Source organism: Aulonocara sp. 'chitande type north' Nkhata Bay, linkage group LG7 (assembly GCF_057382095.1).
Source record: "Aulonocara sp. 'chitande type north' Nkhata Bay isolate Kocher_YH1m ecotype deep benthic linkage group LG7, A_spYH_male_GT1.1, whole genome shotgun sequence".
Lineage (NCBI taxonomy): Eukaryota > Metazoa > Chordata > Actinopteri > Cichliformes > Cichlidae > Aulonocara > Aulonocara sp. 'chitande type north' Nkhata Bay.
Window position 1 is genome coordinate 39233166 of NC_141350.1, and position 16891 is coordinate 39250056.

General features: G+C 39.5%; 1 protein-coding gene across 3 annotated transcripts in view; it reads right to left on the reverse strand.

Moving 5' to 3' along the window:
- epha5 (EPH receptor A5) overlaps window positions 1–16891 on the reverse strand; it is a 64909-nt gene that overhangs the window by 6644 nt on the left and 41374 nt on the right. For 2 of the 3 annotated variants that reach the window (XM_086300326.1, XM_086300324.1), the window contains 9 exons: window positions 13483–13550; window positions 12779–12904; window positions 11970–12155; window positions 10569–10630; window positions 5724–5791; window positions 5487–5628; window positions 4099–4248; window positions 1578–1771; window positions 410–574 (listed from right to left, as the gene is read on the reverse strand). In XM_086300326.1, coding sequence (XP_086156452.1) covers window positions 410–574; window positions 1578–1771; window positions 4099–4248; window positions 5487–5628; window positions 5724–5791; window positions 10569–10630; window positions 11970–12155; window positions 12779–12904; window positions 13483–13550 — 1161 coding nt within the window. Of the gene's footprint in view, window positions 1–405; window positions 575–1577; window positions 1772–4098; window positions 4249–5486; window positions 5629–5723; window positions 5792–10568; window positions 10631–11969; window positions 12156–12778; window positions 12905–13482; window positions 13551–16891 lie in introns of those variants that run through there. The other variant, XM_086300327.1, reaches the window with a different exon arrangement.

A 16891-nucleotide genomic window follows, 5' to 3' on the forward strand; every position in this document is an offset into this window, starting at 1 on the left:
ATGCGTTTCAAGCATGTTTGGCATGTTTGACTGGGTTTTTCCTGAAACATGCCAATGAATAGACCTAATCTTGTTTTCTTCTTATAACTTACAACTATAGCAGAATAGGCACATGAAGTGCTTTGCTGCTTCTCACCAGTAAAGAAACAACTGGATACAAATGACAGATATATTAGATTCAATGACAATTGGTCACTGATGTAACTCAAAGATACATTCTAATCCTGTAGATGAACTGACATACTCTGAAGTGTCCACTTGTAAATACCCAGTGGACAGCGATAAAACCCATGTTAATGCCTTACAAATGATTTATATTAAAACCAGGGGGAATGAAACTAAACCTTAAGGTAGACGTCCTATCACCTATGCATTTATATGTATGTGTGCATGTGCATAAGACTCTTACTCTGATGTCATCTGAGCCACTGTTTCCAGTGAAGAGTAACCTCCTTCCATAAACAGTTCAGTGTAACGTCCCATCTTGATGGAGTCAAGCCACTCTCCTACAGTCTGGCTTCGAGTGCTACAGTTCCCTTCTACGCTGGCATGCTCCACTAACAGGTTGGAAACTCTGGAACGTGGGAAAACAGGTAAAGAGAAAGCAAAATGTTTGAACATGAGTCTTCATGAAGCTATTTATGCACCATTACACAACTGCAAATGTTGTCCACTCAAAAGTCTTTGTCATTTGGCTCACTCTTCATGCTTACAAATAAGGCTCTCTCTTATCAAACAGAAATATTTATGCCAACTAACAACATTCTCCACACTATAACTAGAAGAGGCGTGTGGTGTGAGAAAAGGACAAGCATAGCTTGAGTCATTTTAATCTTGACGCCCGTCATATGTCATTGTATGGCTGTTAGATAAGGTGTTGCTTTATTAAATGCGTTCCGGTGTGTGTTTGTGTGTGTGTGTGTGTGTGTGTGTGTGTGTGTGTGTGTGTGTGTGTACAAAAAGAAAGAGGAAAACAAAAGATCTACCATTATTTCATTATCTCCGCAAAGACAATAACATAATGAAGTGTCTGCATAAATGTCTGCTTCAGAGCAATTATTGCCATTTCATACCATTATGTACTAATGCACTGCACATACATGGAGAGGAAATACTAACTGAATGTTCAAATGTTACGACAATCAAAGGACACCCCACTGACTACATTTCAGACTAATGCTTCATTCTAAGAAAATTAAGCCACTTTATTTCTCTGCTCTTTATTGCTAGTGTGCAGCAGCCAAAGACTACATTTTAACTATGCTGCTACACAGGACTTCAGTAAGACTCTATTTACATTTTATCTTGAAAGATGAAGTCTATTAGCTTAGAGTGCTGAGCCTAATTTGCTTAAAAATGAATGTGTAAATGAATACACTTCATTTTTAAGAGCCAAGAAGCAGAAGCATCATCAATAAGTGTTTAGAAATGTTTAACAGAAAGCTAACATCATTTCTTAACAAAGACAATAACACCAGCCATTTAGATGATATCATCTGTATGTGTGTGTGCTTGTGGAATAAACTATAACTAATATATATTTTAAATGGTGTGCAAAGTACAGTGTTACATCCTACCTGTGTGAGGAGTTGACAAGCTTTTTTAACGAGCTGGGGTTCCGGATGAATTTGTCTAGCAGGCAAACAATCTCATCAAACTTGGGACGGTTGCTGCGTTCTCGCTGCCAGCAGTCCATCATAAGATGGTACAGGGCCTCAGGACAGTCCATAGGACCTGGCAACCTATAGCTTTCCTCCACTGCTTTTATTACCTTCAGATAGAGAGATGAAGAAAGACAGGCAGGTTAGCTTTACAAAAGCAAACAAACAAAAAACAAACCTGTGTATAATGTACAAACAGTTATACTGTAAGAGCAAAAGATAAATTTCAATCATCTATGCGAGTAGCATAGCTAAAGGTTGCTTTAACTTCATGATTATTGTCTGATTGTAGAGTTTAGGAAGCAGTTTCTTCCTCCTCCCCTATCATCATCAGGGGAACAGATGTTGGGGTGACGGATGAATCCCTAGGACTACACATGAACAGCTAACTCGACTTGTACAGGAACACAGATATTGTCTTTAAGAAGGGTCCAGAGTTGCCTGTATCTTCTTAGGAGGCTCAGGTCCTGCAATGCCAAATGCCCATGCTGTCTATGTTTTGTTACTCTAAGGTTGGACATATGACTATATGGCAGTGTGTTGGGGCAGCAGGGTGAAAACAGCTGATGTCAGGTGTCTGAAAGGAGGTTGCTAAAGAAACTGCTCAGCATTATGTACAATCCATCCCACTATACATTCCTCTCTGATTGCTCACCACAGCACACACAGGAAAAGGCTCATTGCCCCAAGGTGCAGGACTGAGCACTACAGCAGATCCTTTCTACCTGTGGCTATTAGATTATCCAACTCCCATCTGTTTTGATAGTTCAAACACTGAAAATACCCCAAAAAGAGCAAAAAAAGCGAAAAAGAACAACTACACATTAACAACATTAACACTCTATAATACTATAATTTTATACCTTCTCATCTGTTCTTTACGAGATGGAAGGATTAGTATTACTACCATAGTATCACTTGTAATTTATTCTCTGTTATCACTTACTGCGTTTGCTGATGGCATTAATATAATTAACACTGTTCCACTTTGTGCCTATGCGCACTCCTGTACTGCTGCTGATACTTTTATTTGTGTTTATATGTCAAACTTTTGTCTTTGTGTCTTTATTTTTAGTAACTGAGATTTAGTTTGCTGTTTTTATGCTCTCAGTTTCTGTTCTTATTGCACTGAGCATGTAAAAGACACAATAATTTCAAAACACCATAATCAGGTTTGTTCAAAAGATTCTGGTATGCTGTCCCCGAGGAAATAAGACTCCAAAGCGACTATAAAATGAAAATCTATAACATGGATATATATTGAAGTATGCAGAGGGTACATCCTGTTTGGTGTATCCTGCAATATTTTTTTAAAGGCAGAACCATGACACACTTCAGCAAGGCAAGATTACTTTCAAATTGAGTTCTCCTGAGCAAGATCCTGAATTCTGATACTTGCTCTCTACCCGACCTTATACTCAAATATCCATGAAGTTAGCAACCCAACACCAATGGCCTGTGTGAATCCAGCAAAATAACACAACATTAACACAACTTTGTTTATTTCACATGCCTCATAACCCCGTTAATCATTTCTGCAAGTAACAGGATGCAGTACTGAATCACAGAAATGTTTTGGTGGGGGAAATTGAATTGGATGAATAATAAATAAACCTTAGCTCCCTCCGTTAGATCCTGCAGTGGAAAGCAGGCTGCAGTTTTCAGCCTAGTTCTGCCAGTGCAAGACACTACAGGGAATTGATTTGTTGAGTTTATGACAGCCTTTACTTGTGTCAAATTCACACAGAAGACAGATGTGATGGCACTCCAATACGCTTGCATGTATTAAAGCGCATGCATATGTACTCTTGCACTCTAGCATAAGAGAGAAGCACAGCAGCAAATCACTGCGTGCTGAGGGGGTAGAAAAACTGACTGGCAGGGAGGAAAGATCAGAGGAAGGGAATGAGAGACGAAGTGGGGGAAGAAAGAGAGGGCGGACAAGACGCAAAAAAGTGCATTTTGTAGAGACAAAAAAAGGGACAAGAGAAAGAAGTGAGAAGGAAGAGGAGACAGTGGGCAACAGAAGGTGATAGCTGAGAGAAAGAGAGTGTGAGAGCCTGCACTTTCTTGTGCAGATCAGAGAAAATCCAGCATAACGCTTTCAATTAAACATCAAACGTCTTCTCCTCTCCTCTCCTTCTCATCCTCCTCTCCTTCCCCTCTCTAGATTCGAGACAGACAGCCTAACAACCAAAAGGAGGGTGGAGTCTGAAGTAGGAGTTGGAGAGGTCACTGGAGGGCTGTGCGTGCATATGTTGCCTGTGTGAGTGGGTGGGTGGGAAATTGATGCATGTGTGTGGTGATGAATCAAGTACTGCAAGCTCACGCATCACCATCTGATACGACTGCAGTTGTAAAATCCAGCAAATACTACATGCGTTACTCACAAGATTAAAGAAAACTAACTTTTCCTTAAAATGTCTTTAAAACTTACGTCTTGATTGGACATCTCCCAGTAGGGCCTCTCTCCGTATGACATCACTTCCCACATGACAATCCCATAACTCCACACATCGCTAGCCGAGGTGAACTTCCTGTATGCAATTGCTTCTGGAGCCGTCCAGCGAATGGGAATCTTTCCGCCCTGTAATAAAATGCAGTGTTTACCAGATGATCCAAACACATTGAAGCATTTAACAGAACCTGGGGCTTGGAAAATAGAACCTCAAATTTTCGTGTGTTGTGCTGCTTTATTATGAAGAAATCTGATATGTTCACATAAATAAATAGACTCGAGCTACGCTTGTCCAGAGCTACAGCAGTAAATACAGCTGCCGTCATTCAACATTTTCATCTTTTGTGTCATGAGGATGGAAACCAAGAACAGACCTTAATTGAGACACTTCTTCCGCATGTGGTCCAATCCAAATTTCCCCTAATGGATACCAATTTAGGAACACATTCATGATACCAAGTTTCACTTTCTTATACAAATTCCCTATCCTAACTGTCGGGGGCCCTGTGATTCCTCTATTTTTTACTCATCTTCATTATCATGCTTTCATTGCAAAGATAAAAAAAAAAGTTCACAGAAAGACTGCTGAGTTCCACAGGAAAGTGTGTTTTCAGCTGATGAGTAGTGAAATTAGCTTGATGCAGTATTGATGAACACAGCAGCAGGATATCTCAAGCTCTGATTATTTGAAGGGTGTGAATTATGTTATTCTCACTGCTCTGTCAGGGAAGGAGACCCAGACAGTGATAGAGAGAGAGAGCAAGAAGAGATGTAGCCTGGCAGTGAGAGGTGAGTGACAGGATATTTGGCACTAAGGCAGCAAGACTCAGCGCTAATTGAGTGTTGCAGAGACTGAGCTGAGTACTAATTGGACCTCCTCCAGCAGGAAGCAGGCCATCTCTGGCTGACAGAACGCCACTCAGCCTGGGATATACAGCTCAATTTAAGGCCTGCTGCTGTTGTCTGTGTGTGTGTGTGTGTGTGTCAGTGTGTGTTAGTTAAAGTGTCTAGGTGTGTATTTAGTGGGAAGACTATTCTGTGTGTCAGTTTTTCACTTAATCCAAAGTTTGATAAGGCAGAGTCATGCTCTGACACAACCCATATTAAATGTAAATAACTTTAAAGACAACAGTGTGCTGCCCTCTTCCCTAACACCCACACCGAGGCAGTCAGGTGATTAATTTATTAGTTGATCAAAAGAAAGTTAAGTGAATGCTACTCGCTTGCATGCACCTTTTAAATATCTTTGCTCTGATATATATTACAGTCTTATGTAATTTAAATTGAACAGACTTTGGGCAGTTAGCCTGACAAACAACTTTAAGATATGTAATAACCACTGGCTTCAGAAATTTGTGCAGCTTTACCCGCGTGGTATATGCAGCCTCCGGATCATCTTCCAGGACTCGGGATAGACCAAAATCAGACACTTTACACACAAGGTTACTGTTGACCAGGATGTTACGAGCCGCTAGATCACGGTGGACATAGCCCATGTCAGACAGGTATCTACATTTGTCAACACAAAGGGAAGAAGGGTTAAACACAAACACTGCACGTTAATGAGTTCGAAAACACAGTGTGTTTGTTGGTTTTCTTTATACCTCATGCCAGATGCAATCCCACGCAGCATACCAACCAGCTGGATTACAGTAAACTGGCCATCATTTTTCTATGTAGAAAGAAGGGACAAAGGTGGAAAGACAATCTTAATATTTTGCTTTGGTATCTTTATCTAAACAATTGAATATAGTGTAAATAAATCGAGTCTATAATGTATCACATACGATGTACCACATATGTATTAACAAAAAATAACACGAATAGAAATGAAGACATAAACAGATGAACCTTAAAAAATGGGGCCTATAGAGAGTTTATAGAGCTGGCCTTATAAAAGCTGCCAGACAGGACAGGATAGTGTAACTCTATATATGTCTGTGAAGGTTCTCAGTCATCCAGGTGGACCCCTGCCTGGTGGCTTGGATCTCCGACTACCTCACCGACAGACCACAGTACGTCAGGCTGAAGGACATCACGTCTGACACAGTGGTCAGCAGCACAGGAGCACCACAGGGAACTGTGCTGTCCCCTCTTCTCTTCACCCTGTACACCTCTGACTTCTGCTACAACTCTGAATTATGCCACATTCAGAAGTTTGCAGACGACACAGCCATCATGGGGTGTATCTGGGATGATCAGGAAGAGGAGTACAGAAGTCTGGTGAGGAACTTTGTCGCATGGAGTCACACAAACCACCTGCAACTCAACACCTCAAAGACTAAGGAACTGGTTGTGGACTTCGGGAGGTCTAGAGCAGGTCCACTGCCGGTTCAGATAGAGGGGGAGGAGGTGGAGGTGGTCAACAAGTACAAGTACCTCGGGCTGTGGGTGGACAATAAACTGGACTGGTCATGCAACACAGAGCACCTGTATAAAAAAGCCCAAAGCCGACTGTACTTCCTCAGGAGGCTGAGGTCTTTTAACATCTGCAGGAAGCTCCTGAGGATGTTTTACCAGTCAGTGGTTGCTGGAGTACTTTTCTATGCTGTGGTGTGCTGGGGGAGCAGCACAGCAAAGAAGGACTCATCCAGGCTGGAGAAACTGATCAGGAGGGCTAGCTCTGTGGTCGGCATGAAGCTGGACACTCTGGTGACAGTGGCAGAGAAAAGGACATTAAAGAAACTGATGGACATTATGGACAATGCCAGACATCCTCTGCACACGGCCATAAACAACCAGAAGAGTCTGTTCAGTGACAGGTTGCTTCTCCCAAAGACAAGAACTAACAGACTTAAAAACTCCTTTGTCCCACACGCCATCAGACTGTTTAACTCCTCCCTGGAGGGGAGAGGGAGGGGAAACAGGAGGACAAAGGAGGGGGGAACAACTAAGCTGTAGTGCCTCTTCACCTCACTGTGCAATACCTTGTGCAATACTTTTGTAAATAGTCAACGGTGCAATAGACTCAATACTTGAAATGTGCAATTCACTTGTATTTTTATTTTTATTCCTATTTATTCTATTTATCCCCTTTGTATATTTTATTTATATTGTCTCTGTATTTATATATATATATAGGTGTGTGTGTGTGTGTGTGTATTTTATATATATATATATATATATATATATATATATATATATATATATATATATATATATGTATGTATATATATATATATATATATATATATGTATAATATTCTGTAACTCTGTAACTTCTGTCGGTGCTGTGCTTTTTTGGAAATCGAATTTCCCAGAGGAACCCACCCGAGGGATTAATAAAGTTCTATCTAATCTAATCTAATCTATCTAATCTAATCTCTAATCTAGGTCATCGCAGTCTAAGGAGTTTGGAAAGAAAAGCGTCTGGAAGTTGCTTGAAGACGTTTCACCTCTCATCCGAGAAGCTTCTTCAGTTCTAGGGTCAAATGGTGGAGAGTCCCAGATTTAAACCCAGTGGGAGTATCCCCCCAAGAGGGACAACTCTATATATGCACCACATAATAATAATAATAAAACATGTGAACATTTCTGACTTTATTTTGATAGGGACAGTGGGAAGAATGGCAGAAGTAAGCACAGGGGGGGATGACATTTAGCAAATGCTACCCAGGCAGCATCTGCACAAATTATTTACCCATGTTGTATCGAACTTTAGCACTTAACTACTGGTCAACCCTGTATATGTTCTGTTGATTTTAAACCGTGTAAACCTGCAGACCTGGGCCAATTACAAGATAATATAAAGAAAGATGGGAAAAGGCTCCTTTTCAACTTCTCCCCCTGGATTTTGTCAATGGCTGTTATGGTGCCACTGCAGCAAATGTTGGGATTACTTTTTCTGTTTTTCTCTAACACCTGCCAACCAACAGCACAGGTTGTGGATCGTGAAGCAGGAAGAAAGATTAAAAGCTGAAATATATTCTCCAGTATTGGTTTGGTTGTAGCCACATAATCACTGATCAATACAGATCTGATTAGCCTATTGTGTCAGCAAGGCAAGTCAGCTTATCTAACCCTAATGCTCTAGTTTTATGTGATAATTATAGAGAATATCCATAAGCACTTTACTCTGAAAATACACTTAATTTACATTTATATATTTCTAGTATTTAGCTCTGGAGCTCACCATTTTCCCTCTATAAGTGTCAGTGATGGTCATCCAATCAACTATGCACTTCAAGTCAGACCTCCTGCTCTATGAAATGACCTAAAGCATTAATATTTCCATGAATCCTGCCCAGAGTTCAGTGTCACCCGGCTGCCTTGAATCACATCATGTTTTATGAAATGACTGTCTCCTGTACAGACGCGTGTCTCCCCAAGTAATTCATCTTTCCCCTTCCTCCCTGCAATACCCGACTTAACCTTTCTGGTACTCTCCCAATCTGTATAGAAGAATGATGCTAAATCGGTTGTTCAAGATTTGAGAAAAATGAAGCATGCTTTTTGCCAAAGAAATAATTAATTCAAGCAACAGCATTGGATGACAATATTAGCTTAATTACTAGGTGGTAAGGTATTACCACTTAGTAATTAAGCTAATATTGAAAACTGCATACACAGTGATGGCTTTTTCCCTGGTATGGAAGACTCTTTCACTAGATTTCCTCTTAGCTTTTTCCCCTCTCATTGGTAGGCTCTCATTGTTAGTTTAAGCTTTTGCTCCTTCCAATCCAAATGTAAACTATCAACATTCCCCTCATCCACTCTTCACATTTTGACAGCAGACATGCAGCTCACAGTTTCAACAAATAGTTTTTTCTATCCACTCGCAGCAGAACATCCCACTTACATGTGAAATGAGATGTTAAGCCAAAGATGTGAGTTAGCAGCCTCACAGTACATTGTCCATAGCTGTGACAGCTAATCCAGGACCCAGTCCAGCCTCTGGTTTTCAAATAGCTGTGTCATTTATACTGGCCTCAGTACACCAGCCATCCATGTAATTACTTCTAAGGGTTTTCTGTGCTGCACCGTCTGCTGGTGGCCCATCTTCCCTGCTTCCACTTTGCCATTCAGGTTTATTCCCCATGACACACAGGACAGTCATATCAGCAGTTTTCACTCACCACAGCTCTGTAACACACACTTATCTGTATTTTTTGTCTCACAGCATCCCCCTTTTCCATGCAGCCAAAATGAGATCATTCCCTTCAGATGAGATTTCTGATTGTTCCTGTCTGCAATGCCTTTCAAGCAAGTAAACCGACACCTCAAACCAGAAGCATTTTACTCTCCCCTTTCCTCCGTTGTTGTTGTTTTTTTGTTTTTAAAAAAACACTTTAACTCTCTTCAGTGCTGAATCCTGATTGAATCTTATGTATTTCATCTCTTCATTAGCAAGACTCTTGAAGAAATTTATAGTTTTTCTCATGCAGGAATTAGACTTGTCTGCTACCTGAGCGTTGTGCCACTGTAGGCAGTGAACAGACTGTTAAGTGGTCTGAAGAGGGAATATTTATTTCAGCCTGCCTCTTCATTAAATTCCACATTCTACTCGCGATGAAGGCAGTACTTTCATTAACGCAGGAAAGGCATTATTCCAACTCTGAAGGCTTAGTGACTTTATATATTCTGGTGAGGTGATCTGTGTCATAGTAAAGGTGAGAAAGCATTTCAATATTTAAATGTGCCTTAAATCTGCCCCATGCAGATGAACTCAGATTCTCTGATTATTCACTACTATTTTGTGTTTCTCATCATGTTATCTTCCTTCCTTGACCTTATCAATGCAGCTGGCCTCTCCAGTTGTCTAACCAGGGTCTCCTAACTGTCTCTCATTCTGATTTTAAAACCAGCTGACCGTGCTTTTGAGGTTGTTGCACCCAAACTGTGAAACAGACTTCCTCAGTCAGTCAGGTCAGGCGACTCTTATTTGTTTAAAATGACTACTGAAAACTGTGTATAGGTTAGCGTTCCTTTAATTTTACCCTTTAATTTTTTGCCATAATTTGCGACTTTTTGCATGTATGTTGAAATGAAATCCTGACCGTATGCCTGTGTCTGCATGTTTGAACATGTATACTTATCTTCAATTTGTGGCTTTTATTTGAACTGTGAAGCGCTTTTTAACTCTATGTTTTGAAAAGTGCTATACAAAATACATTACTATTAGTAGGAAATATTACTTTCATCGCCTGAACACATCTGTATCTGTTTTCTGCTTAAAAGCTGTTATAAAACCTGCTTTAACTGCCATCTTTCTGTTATGAACCACTGTTGTCTCAATGTGTGCACCACTGTCTGTTTCCAGCATCCTTCAGTCCATTGAGATGTTACAGACAACACTAAAACTGAGATGATATAATTTCTTGTTAATGAAGCTACGAATTCTGCTTAAAAAACTTTTTGGAGATTTTTGGAGAATCAGAGTGGGTTTGTATTTTATCCAGGGTCGTTTTTTAAGTATTTCTTCCCTCAGACCCTTCTCCTGTATAGTTTACCTTGAGAAAAGTGTCCAATGAGCCATTCTCCATGTATTCTGTGATGATCATCACCGGCTTGCCTGAGAAGAAGAAAAAACAAAATCAACAATAAAATACTTCACGTTAATAAGCAAATATTTTGAAATCATAGTTTTGACATAAGATTTTGTTTTTACCATTTATCTAGATAGCAACACAAAATAAAATATCCTCTAATGATCTAATTCCAAAGTTTATATTATATACAAACAAAACAAAAAAATAGAATAAGGACATATCATGTGTGCCAATTTTTGCTTGAAATATGGCTTACTTCTCAGTTAAAATAATCAATTCTTTATCTGACTTTGTGCATGCAATTTTCCAAAATTTAAACTGAGATGTAAACATTTGTACGCATGAGAACAACCCTTAACAGCAACTTATACGGTGGCCCTGAGAGGCCAAACGGACTGCAGAAAACACCAGCAATAAGAAAAACACTGCAAAAGCACACAAAACACAATGGAAATAGAAAAAATGAAAACGGAAACTGGAAAAAAGAAAACACAAATAGAAAAAAACAAAAACAGAAATAGGAAAAAACTGATTTCCAAAAGCGCAAGGGAAGTGTTTCTGGGGAGACAATAATCTGATGGACCAGGTGCAGGAACCAAAATATGCTAAGAATTGTGCTGGGAGACACTTAAAAGAAGTGGAGGATCTATCGGTTTTGTGAGGAAAGAAAAGATGAGAGGTAAGTGTGTTAGCCTAACTATTAGCCTAAAAATCCATCATTAGTATTATATGAATCATGAGATTAAAACACACACTCTGTCTCCCCAGAAACACTTCCCTTGTGCTTTTGGAAATCTGTTTTCTCCTATTTCCATTTTCGTTTTTCCTTTTCTGTTTTTTCCCCTATCTCCGTTGTGTTTTGTGTGCTTTTGCATCATTTTTCTTATTGCTGGTGTTTTCTTAAGTTGCCTGTTTGGCTTCTCGGGGCCACCATAAACTTAGCAGCTAGATCAACACTCAGTTATGCAAAAAAGAAAAAAGAAGAAGAAAGAAATATGTTAATCTTCATGAAGGTAAAACAGATTATAGGGTTGAAATTGAATTGTCAGCTTTCCAGTTGCTTTCAAAAGTTAATATATTAGATACTGTTGAACTTGACAAGCAGACTATGACATTAACTAAGTGTAAGTCAGAAAAAAAGTTGAAAAGGAAAACCTGTTAAACTACAGGACTGATTAAGTACAGCATGCAAGTTTAAAATGACATAGCACGGCTTAAGATTCCTATATATCTACACCAAACAACTGCTGTGAGTTTTACTTACATTGTGACATCCAATATGTGCTAGATCCTACAGGATGCAGTTTCACACAAAACACAGTGTATTAAACTTAAATAGTGATACACATGCTGATAACTCACTCTTAGTAACCACACCCTCCAGACGGATGATGTTTGGGTGGTTAAACTGGCCCATGATTGACGCCTCCCAAAGAAAGTCACGTCTTTGCTGCTCTGTGTAGCCTGCTTTCAAGGTCTTAATGGCAACCTGGATCTCTCGTTTCCCGGGCAGCCTCAGCGGTCCACTGCACACTTCACCAAATTCCCCTGAGGGAAAAAAAGGTAGACATTAAGAGTGGCATCAACATTTCAGTTAAACCTGACCTGTAAAAACTATTATGAAATGGCAAATCAACCTTGAAGATACAGATAGATTTTCTTTAAGTAAAGCTGAAATTTTGTGCCTGACACACTGTGTTTGTACAGCTTATATTCTTTACTTTAAGGGGCCAATCTTGAAATTGGCTAAAGCGCTTGAAGCTAATAAATGTGGTCAGTCAAAATTTTTGTCAGTGGAAACATTATTTATGTCTGTGCACAATGTTGCTTTTAAGCACACTCTTAACTTATGCTTATGTAAGCTTATGCAATTATGAATGTGACAGGTTTATGAAGGTTGTAGAAAATACGATACACTGCAGTAGTGTTAATGAGAAAATGTTTCAACACTACAGAAGGCAGAATTAGGCTCGAGTCATTATGCTATTAGTCTATGTGTTTTAATAAGGCATTTTGTGACGTTAAGCTGTTTCAGGGCACCGATTAAACAGGTTTACCTTTGTGGTTCTGAATTAAGGATAACACAGACAGGCTTAAACTGATGCTCCAAATATGAAACAGTGGATCTCCAAGGTGTACACACACAGATGCAGACATTATTTTTTACCCACCAGCACCAATGATCCTTTCAATGGAGATGTATGAAACGTCAATCTCCTGGGCAAATTCATGCACTGCCTGGTTGGGATCTTCATAGGTGAGGGGATCGATATAAGTACGCACCCCTGGAAATTTTACTGCAGAAGCACACACAGAGCAACATTATTATTTGAGTACAATAGATTCATACGCCTAAAAAAAAGATACATGTATTAATTAGTGCCATTAATTATTCCCAGAAGACAACCATCTTTTCATCCATCCTGCAAATTTGGCATGCAGATAATAAACGCTAATTTTAAACATTTTATTTCACAGTCCAAATCAATATAACACTATCCCACATGGTATTATTTTCCTGACTACTCTGTTGGCTTTGATTCCATACCAAAAGATGGATAGAGGGTGTCATGCCAAAAATGTGGACAAATATATTAAGCTGTCACAATCTATAAGTCATCATAGCTCTATGTGTTGTCTGCCAACTGTGTGTTTGCTGGTAGCTATGAGCCTGGTTTGTGGCAGTGCCATTCAGTGAATAGCTACTCTAGCAAAACACTGTCAACTGTACTTATAGTACGCACATGCCAAAGGAGATAGCATGACCAGACATGACCGCTGTGTGAACCCTGTACTGTACATGTACTGTAAACTTTGGATGAACTTAAGCCCACATACATAGACACATACAGAACGAGTCTGGGCTTTAACCTACTGTGGCCATTGTGGAAGTGCATCTTTTCCTCTTCGGGATCTTGCTTTGCTTTGCTATAGCCACAGCGCCTAAGGAAGAAGTGATCCAAAAACATTAGTGTCAGTGTCATGTCAAAGTGCTGTTAAATACACACATGTAAAGTCAGCGACTAAGCAATGTTGTCAAATGATACTTGTCTCAATGACACATACACTGAGGGGGAATAACTAAATCTGATGATATTTCTCAGAATCTGACTTTTATTTTGAAAGAGCGCAAGTATTTTAACATTTATCACCGTCTCCAAGGTAGACTGAATGAATTCCAGCATTAATGCAGTTTGAGATGAAGGCAGTAAAAAAGAAATGATCCCTGTGGTTTCCTCTCAAAGTGATATCATTTGGCAACTATTTCCTAGTACAAACTAGTACAAAAACACAGGAAAATATACTTTTTGAATAGTGATCTCACAAAATAGCCCAAGCAAAGAAAAGCAAACCCTGCCACCTCCCCCAAGAATCTAAGTGCAAAATAAGCTTTATATTTTCTCACTGAATCTGCTAACCCATCTTTTAAGGTGTTCAAAAATATTGCTGAAAAGAAAAGATGTCAGCAAAGGAATGCAGTTTCCACAAAATATCAATAACCAAGAAAGCCCTTCTCGACATATCAACTCTGACTTTTGCAACAGGAAAAAGAGATCTGTCACTTTTTAAGAAAGGCCAGACTGAAAACAGAACTTTTGAAGCCGCAAGGCTTATGTTTATGTCTATATCATATTCTTTTCCATTATGTCTGTGTAAGCCTGGTGGATTAAACCGACATTCATTTGTATGTTTGTGTGTTTGTGCTTAAAACGCTTCTATAAGTCAATATTTTTACAACTGGCATCAGAGATAATCACAGATAACCCAGATTAAACATGTGTAATGAATTTAAACTTGATCCTATATGCAAACACAAAAACACACCACGCAACGAACAGATACAGAGTAACTAATTAAAATATCTGCAATGTAAATTTACTGTTTTATTTTAGTCATTTGTCAAACAAGTATTTTTGATGGTAGAATTTTTCCTATCTTTTAGTTCTTGAAGACAGATGAAGACACGCACACACACACAGCGGGGCCATGTCCAAGTCTTTCCCATCGGACCTCTCTGTAGGGTAACCAGGCTTGGCTAGAGGGGTTTGTATGGGCAGCTGGAGAGGGTTGACTCTGTGTGTCTGTATTTGTGCGTGTGCGTGTTTTGTGTGTCTGCCTGGAGGGTGTTTAGTTTGCTGGATTTGTTGAGTCAAGGGGTTTGAGCATGCCCTCCAACTTCATGCATGTGTTTGCGTGTGTGCGTACATGTGTGTTAACCCATGCATACACCAGTGCGTATGTGCTAGGCTCCACACATGTGTTCTGTGCACGCGTGTGTAGTCTGGAGAGTCATGTATGAGTGGGTGTGTGGGAGATGCATTGGTGGGAGGGGGTTGTGGTGCTTGTGCCCTAAATCCATCGTTGGAAAATTTGGCATTCTTCCATCTCTCCTCCCCCACACACAAAACCCTGGAATGATCCGCAATCCTCATCTCTGTTCGGCTAAACCAGAAATCAACTCTGTATCGTTCTGATTTGTTTCTGAATTCTTTCCAACATCATAATTTTATGTTCAACATTAAATACAGTTTTTTAAAATTGTGCATTTACCAAACCTAAACTGTTTAAATGATGACCTAATACTGAAGGAGAGAAGAAAATTTCGTAAATGAAGCAACAATATGCATCTGGGAGAAAAACGAACATGTATTTTCATTCTTAGAAAACCTCAAAATATAGTAGAGAAACTGAAATGTGAGCTTTGACTTAACTACCCTGAAGAAACAGAGGAATACACGAGTTCTAATGATTTTTTACTCTGGCTTTGACTATTTTCTCTACTGTCTATTATCACTCCGTCTGCAGTTTTGTGTCTGCACGTGGGGAACATTCTTTCATAATTAAAAAAATTTGACTTTACTGATAAAGTGAAGGTCATATGCACATGGGGGCATGCGAATGTGACAGACTTGTAGACTGAAAAATGGTAAATGCTTATGAGCAAGGTTGTGCTACCAGATGTGAGGAAAATCCACTTGACTGATATGAATCCAGCCTGTAGTTATAACCTAAAAAGCAACCCTTAATCCTGACCTATCACAAAAGTCTTACTTCAAGCTATGTGTCTAATCCCATAATGCTGCTCAACCACAGAGAAATATCTGGGACAGAAACGAGATTTACTCAGCATAAGGTCAGAAATGGATAAAGTGATGAGGGACCATTATTGAACTAACGTACAATATTGTACATAAAATAAACAGAGAAGAATATGCACTATTATCTGCTTTATTTTTTTTTTTTTTAAATAAGGAGAAAATAAGAAAAAATTGTCTTTGACCTCTTGGACCTCTTTTTTTCTTCTTCCATTGAACATTTCAAATTCTTAAACTGCACTTTCATAGTCCAGTAACAACAAACTTAACCTCAGCATTAAACTTCTCCATCTAGGGGTTAGCGCAGTGGAACATCTGCCTACATTTGACCCAATCCCATAAGCTTCCTGTACCATTCCAACCCTTTGCATGTCCTTCTTCACTAGATCCATCAAATCTCTCTGTGGTCTTCCTTTTCCCCCTGCTTGGGAGCTCCATATTCAGCATCCTTCGCCTAATATCCACTATCCTTCCTCCTCACGTTCAGGCGATCTCAGCCTTGCTTCTCTAACTTTGTCTCCAAACTGCTCAATCTAAGCTGTCCCTTAAAATTAAAATGAAATGAAAGATCATACCTATGCTTCTTCATGAAAGAAGCAAAAATGTGAATGAAACATACAATCCAACTGGCATCTGGAGAAAATGTCCTAGAAAATGTCCAAGCCTCATCTTCTGAACCCAACTCAGGGCTCAAACACATGAAAACATGCATAATGTACGTAAACATACTTATTTATTCCTGATATCACAATTAATTACTGACATGTGACTTTCCCGTCTAATCAACAACAGCTGGTAATAAGTTAACACCATGCCAGATAATTTTAGGCTGGAGTGTCAAAAATATCACACTTTCATGCTGATAAACAGTTCGATTGCCTTCTCACATTTTATTCAACAATGTTTGAGCCACTCCAAAAAAGTTTTACTAATGCCACTGACAGGAGCCAACACCGTCAAAAACAACAGCACTTGCCACCAGAAAAGTTCAGGATATCCTCAACAACTCAACACAATATCCCTGTCATCAGACAACAGCGAGCTTCGCTGACTCATCAACTGCTGTCGGACTCCTATCCCTAAATTTTACAGCCACCTCAAGTCCAGAGCTGTTTGTCCTACAGTGACCACCGTAGTTAGGATTATGCAGGTAAATTGGGAAGAAAACAGAACTCCGTTGACTGCAAT